The 7,500-nt window shown below is 26.5% G+C and overlaps 1 protein-coding gene across 1 annotated transcript in view; it reads right to left on the reverse strand.

The window, feature by feature from the left end:
• svilb (supervillin b) overlaps positions 1-7,500 on the reverse strand; it is a 90,572-nt gene that overhangs the window by 5,644 nt on the left and 77,428 nt on the right. The window contains 7 exon segments of the mRNA XM_056469666.1: positions 349-504; positions 833-954; positions 2,577-2,720; positions 2,814-2,969; positions 5,195-5,328; positions 5,755-5,962; positions 7,425-7,500. The exon segment at positions 7,425-7,500 is cut by the window's right edge and continues 30 nt beyond it. Of these exon segments, the coding sequence (XP_056325641.1) occupies positions 349-504; positions 833-954; positions 2,577-2,720; positions 2,814-2,969; positions 5,195-5,328; positions 5,755-5,962; positions 7,425-7,500 (996 nt within the window).

Genomic DNA, 7,500 nt, shown 5'->3' on the forward strand with positions numbered 1-7,500 from the left:
ATTCTGAAGAAAGCTGAAATCTGGCAACCATTGACTTCCATAGTAGGAAAAACAAATATGGAAGTCAATGGTTACCGGTCTTCAACTTTCTTCAAAAGATCTTCCTTTGTGTTCAACAGAAAAAAGAAAGTCAAACAGGTTTGGAACAAGCGAAGGGTGGGTAAATGATGACAGAATTTTCAGTTTGGGGTGAACTGTCCCTTTAAATTCAAACTAAACATGGACAAGTGCAGCAAATCAGCAACAAACAATTAAAAATACAAATTTAAAAAGGGGAAAAATAGGAAAAGATTATTTTGAACATGTTGGTCCAATATGCACATGACTTCACTCATTCCACTGTTTTACCTCAAAGTCTTCATCGGTGAGGTACATCTCCAGTTTGAGAGGGTCGACGCCGTGAGGAAGAGGGCGAGTCTGCAGCGTTTCTAGAGGATATGTGCTCTGACAGAGACGAGCCAAAACATCCTCCACCAGAATGATCTGATTACACACCTCTGCCTCCTGCACACACACACACATGCACACACACACACACACACACATTTATGCATTCTCAAAATAGTCCATCAATATTGCAATCATCACACAATCACAAATAAATTTGTTCCAAACACTTCAGAATGGTAATGTCCTGTAACTCCTTCTGCCATTTTCAAGAGACTCATCATGATCTGCAAAATGCCTCACTTTATCTAAACCTCTAATAATTTTGTGAGTTGGTTAATTCAATCGGGACTATGCAACATAACTTGGCTACTGTTTAAAGTAGCCAATGCTCCACATAGCAAAGGGTTAACACAGTTAATGCAGAAAATGTGAAGCATCTCACCCTCTCTGTGATTTCAGCAATGTCCTCTCTGTGCTCCCAGCTGGGGAACATGTTGGTGAAGGTCAGAGGCTCCAGTCCAGCGTGGATCAGATACGACTTCTGAGGTTTCTTCTCATTCTTCTCTGTTAGACAAAGAAAGACATTAGTTTTTTTATTTGTTTATTTTTTTATTGCCACATCAGCGAAAATATATTATAGATTAAAAAATTACATAATAATAACAACTTCATAAATTATTAAGAGACCAAAAATGTTGTAAATAGAAACATTAAATATGATTTTTCAATTTGATATATAATAAATAACTTCATCTTCTTCATTCGTTTTTCTGGATAACCAGAATAAGTGGAAAACATAATGCGTCTAAAGCAGCATACAGTGTATATCATTACAAGATGCTGCTTCACATGCAGGTTTCTGGTATGCTGGAAAACTATGATTGAATCGATGATGATCAAATACGATAATCAAAAAAAAAAAAACTACAAAACTTTAACGATGATATAACCATACAATATTGTTTAGAGTAATATACCTGTACATACATTCGTCAGTTTATATATATATATATATATATATATATATATATATATATATATATATATATATATATATATATATATATATATATATATATATATATATATATATATATATATATATATATATATATATATACACACACATACATACATATACATACACAAACTGATGAATGTATGTACAGGTATATTACTATAAACAGTATTGTATGGTTATATCATCGTTAAAGTTTTGTAGTTGTTTTTTATTATAGTTTTTTGATAATGTATACAGATTGTGAAATATCACAAATCTATGATTGAAGCGATGTTGATCACATACGATAATTAAAAAAAAAAAAAAAAAAAAAAAAACTACAAAACTTTAACGATGATATAACCATACAACACTGTTTATAGTAAGATACCTGTACATACAGTACATTCGTCAGTTTTTATATATATATATATATGTATATACACACACATACATTTATACATATACACATATATACCCAAATTGACGAATGTATGTACAGGTATATTACTATAAACTATATTGTATGGTTATATCATCGTTAAAGTTTTGTAGTTTTTTTATTATAGTTTTTTGATAATGTATACATATACATATATATATATATATATATATATATATATATATATATATATATATATATATATATATATATATATATATATATATATATATACATACACACTTTTACATACTTTTAGGGTGTAGACAAGAATGCGAATTAGGATGTAGAAACAGATTAACCGAATGTTCTAAATTGCGTCACATTTTTCTCTGCCAATGAAATTTATTGAAATAATATGGCAAGCATTTGAACTGTAGGTGAGTCTCAACATCCGATGTTTTACTACACAATTATTGAATTGCCACATAAGTCATGTTTTCTAGTGCGCCCTCTAGTGTAGAGTGTGAATGACAATAAATTCCATGTGAAAGTTACTGTACACTTGAATGTTTAAAGCTACATAATGCATTAATAATGCCATAACTGGATGCCGTATAATTGTATTTGTACAATAATACATACAAATGTTGAAAAGGTTGTGATTATATGAAATATCATGATTATTGTCTAATTTCTGTATATTAAGACACCTCTTTTAACATTAATGAACGTAAGTTATACTTAAAAATTAATAGCGCTTCTAGTTTTGGAGCTCAAGTGTTGTGCACATCTGTCAATCACCTCTGCAGTACTGCAACACAGTCTCCATTGCACACTTTCTGTCTGAGTCCCAGCGGATACAAGCAGAGCCGGTGCTCTCTGTGTCCTGCGGCCACCAGCCCTGCCACAGGTAAACCTCATGATAGTTATCCACCAGAAACAGAGCTAAAAACAGACAGACAGGGAAAAATGTGCATCATTATGTGTGACTCAGTGTTTCCTGGCTGAGAGAAGAGTGTGTTGTTGTTGTTTTTTCACCTGGTTGAGGGGCAGAATACAGATCTTCCTGCAGGAATGGCAGAGAACAAACGAGATCTGCAGCTCTGGATGGGTTGAAAAATTCCTGTGCTACAAACTCACCCGAAGAACTACTGAGCTGGAACAGACGTGGCGTGAAGTTAAACTTGCCGGGGTCTAAAAAAAAGAGAAAGAGAGAATGAAATAAACACAGTGAACTAAATTCTTAAGTGAAGAAAATGGTCAAATGTTTTTTCAAGCCTGATAAAATAATAATAAGATAAATAAAATAAGATAAATAAAATAAAATAAAACAAAACAAAATAAAATAAAATAAAAGAAAAGAAAATAAATAAAATAAATAAAATAAATAAAATAAAATAAAATAAAATAAAATAAAATAAAATAAAATAAAATAAAATAAAATAAAATAAAATAAAATAAAATAAAATAAAATAAAGGTCAATATTCATAGCCGGACTGCTATACACAAATCTTTGGTCACTCGTGCCAATGGCAAACATTGGTTTCAATGGTGCCAGCAGTGAAAATCTTGGGCTGTGGACAAAATAAAACATGTATTGTTCTCTGATGAGTTCACCTTCACTGTCTTTCCCACATCCGAGAGAGTTATAGTGTGGAGAAGCCCTAAAGAAGTGTACCACCCAGACTGTCGGATGCCCAGAGTGAATTCTATATAAAATATTTGCAATATGGCTTTTTAGCATTTAGAAATTTAACATTTAGAAAAATAAAACAATAATAAACATAAAATATTAGTATTAAAATGTGGTGTTTTAAATATCAATTATGACATTGAGAAATTAAAAACAGAAAAAAATAAATCACAATAATTATATATTATAAAATTGATCAAAATCTGAAGAAATTGATCAAATCATTAAAGTCTGAAATAAGGGTCAAAATTATGAGATTAAAAAGACTAAATTATAGAATTTAAATGTCAAAATTATGCCAAAAAAAATCCAATATAAAATGGTAAATCCAAATAATATTAGTAATAAAGTGTGGTTTATTCAATAACAAATACAACATTTTTAATTAAAATCTGAATTTTTGAATAAAAAAAAATCCCAAATATTATGTAGTATAATTAATAAAAATCTAAGGAAACCGATAAAAGCTTTAAATAAGGGTCAACTTTATGAGATTGAATAAACTAAATTATAGAATTTAAATGTCAAAACTGTGACAAAGTATCAAATTCAAAAGTCAAAATCCAAATAATATTAATACAGTGTGGTTTATTAAATAACAATTATGACAATTAGAAAACGGAATTATATATATTTTTTAATTATATAATTTATAAAAATCAAAAGACACTAATAAAATAATAAAAGTTTGAAATAAGGGAAACATTTTATGAGACTAAAAAGACTAAAATGTAGAATTTAAATGTCAAAATTATGACAAAAAGTACAAAATCAAATTCATATAATCCAAATAATATTAATAAAGTGTGGATTATTAAATAACAATTATGACATTTAGAAAACAGAATTAAGTAATTATGGATTTTTTAAAATTCTATACTATAAAATTTATAAAAATCAAAAGACATTGATCAAATGATAAACGTCTGAAATAAGGGTCAAACTTTTTGAGATTAAAAATATTAAAATGTAGAATTTAAATGTCAAAACTATGACAAAAAAGTCCAAAAAGTATCAAATTCAAAAACACAAATTCAAATAGTATTAATAATAAAGTGTGGTTTAGTAAATAACAATTATGACATTTAGAAAAAAAACAACAACTGAATTGTAAAATAAATTTTAACAATAACAAAAATTATATTGTATAAAATTGATCAAAATCTGAAGAAATTGATCAAATGATAACAGTTTGAAACAAGGGTCAAATTTATGAGATAAAAAAACTAAATAATAGAATTTAAATGTCAAAACTATGATAAAAGTCCAAAGTATTAAATTCAATAATATTAGTAATAAAGTGTGGTTTATTAAATAACAATTCTGACATTTAGAAATTAAAAACAGAATTTAAATTTAAAAAATAAATAAAAAAATCCCAAAAAGTACATATTATAAAATGTATAAAAATCTAAACATATTGATCAGATGATAAAAGTTTGAAGGGTCAAATTTATGAGATTAAAAGACTAAATTATTAAATTTAAATGTTGACAAAATTATGACAAAAATTTTAAAGTATCAAATTCCAAAGTCAATATTAACTGAATTATGGGGTGAAAGTCATATTTAGGATACAAATATTTAAATAGATTTGATTTAATTCAGAATAATGACCCTTTTTTAAAGAAAAATATTTTTTCTGAGGTCCTGGAAATGAATTTCCACGTAAACCTATCGCTAGTGATGGATTATTAAAAAAATATCTTTAATATTTAATTTTACCTTGCAGCATGCAATCGTAGGCTTTGCGATCCTTCCTGCCTAATGCTTCCCAGAACTCCACTGGCTCACCACCTTCCTCACATTCATGAATGGTCACATTACAGCTACTGTGAAGTCCTGCCTCCAGCGGTCGTCTTGAATAAAATAAACAAATATTAATATTTCATTCAACTTAGAGTAATGCAAAATGTGTTTCATTTTGATATTGCCTTAAATCATTAATGCCTAGATTTAATAAATGTTCTAAGCTCAATTTATATATAATATATGGCTATGTTTTTGAAAAAATGACTCCAAAAATGTAGAAAATATATGATGTGCATTTTGAGGTTCTTCAAGTCAGTTTTGGTCCATTTCTATATTTAATCAAAGTTCTAAATTCAATTTTAAAGGACTTTTTTTCTTTTTTTATATATTAAATTTGAGCAAACATGCATAAAAATGCATCTTCAAGGCAATTTTTAAAGTCTATATTCAATTCATGTAAATTAATTTCATGATTTGTATATTTAATGTATATTTTCAATGTCAAATGCGAGATGGATTTGTGTAAAACTCACTGTTCTTTGATTTTATCTGCTGCAGTTTGAGCCACATGCCGTGAGTGTGTCTGTGTTTTGCACCCATGCCACAGGTAGATGAGGGCTTTGTTGATGTTGAGCAGGAGCATGGAGGTGCGGGATCGCAAACTGCTGCAGTGACACGCCACTTCCAGCAGGTGGCCCTCTACAGGCACCTCTCCACGCACACAGTATAGACGCCAGTCATCTGAAACGCACATTAGACAAACATCATCATCCACTAAAAAACTGCATACTACTGTCATCCAGGTCTGTTTAAACTTTAAGAATGGGTATTAAACATAATATTTTAATCGATTTTCAACCTGTGCACTTTGAATTGCAACATTCTAAAATAATAATAAAATAAAATAACTTAAAATAAAAGAATAATATAAGAAAAAATAAATTACAAAATAAAAGATTTTTTTTTATTAAAAGTAAAATTAAATAAAATAATAAAACTAAACAAAAAATTAAATGAAAATGAAATAAAAAATAAATTGAATATATCAAATATAAAATAAGAATAAATAATAAAATAAATAAAAAATAAAATACAATAAAAAATCAAATAACACAATTAAATTTAAAAAATGTAATTAAAACAGTATCAAATAAAAAAATATAAAATGAACTTAAAATTACATTAAATTAAATAATAAAATAAAACAATACATTAAATGAAAATAAAACAATAAAATAAAATAAAAATAAATTGTATATAAATAAGAATAAATAATAAAAGTTAAATTTAAAAGAAAAGAAAAGCTTAAAAATAAAAGAAAATTTAAAATAAATAAAGTAATAATATAAAGCAAAAATTAAGGTAAATGAAATATAAAATAAATAAAATGAAAATAAATTAAATATAAAATACCAATAGCTAATAATAAAAGAAAAAATCTAAAATACAAATAAGTAAAACACAAAAAAGTATTAAATAATAAAATTAATTAAATAATTTTATTAAAATAGTATCAAATTAATTAAAATAATATTAAATAAAAACTAATAAATTAAATTAAATAATAAAATAAAACCAAAAATAAATGAAAATGAAATAAAAAATAATAACTAATAATCAAAAATCTAAAATAAAAATTAAAATGTAAACTTAAATTAAATCAAAAATAAAATAAATAAATTATATATTAAATGTAATAAATTACAATAAAATATCAAATTGAATAACAAAAATAAATATTCAAATAAAAAATACAAATAATAATGAAATTTGAAACCCAAAATTGTCCAAACAATATTAAATTCATTAAACTTGCAATAAATTGTTTACATTCATACTACTGCAATTAGCCAACAGTAACACATATTCATACTAAACAAATTGTCACAAAAATGTTATGACACCTAGTTAATTTCAAATGTAATATATATTACCTTAAATATAAACATCATATTATAAAATAAATAGCTACATCATTTAAAAATTGACTGCAAAATGTAAAAAAATGCTAAAAATTTTGGTCCATGATGCAAAATATGATGCATTTATTAGAGAGTTTAATGGATATTGTTAATGCATGAACTACAAATAAAATGCAAAAAAAGTATGCTACTTTTCAAAAATGGAACTTTAGAATGACTCGCATGCATTCCCAAAAGACCGAACTAAAATAGAGCAAATCACAGAGGCATCACACTCTTACTCTGAATGTTCTCCTCCTCCTCTTCTCTCTTCCCAGAATGCACAATCATTCCTCCATTAAAGCACTGCAGGAAACA

The sequence above is a fragment of the Danio aesculapii genome, chromosome 2 (genome assembly GCF_903798145.1).
Source record: "Danio aesculapii chromosome 2, fDanAes4.1, whole genome shotgun sequence".
NCBI lineage: Eukaryota > Metazoa > Chordata > Actinopteri > Cypriniformes > Danionidae > Danio > Danio aesculapii.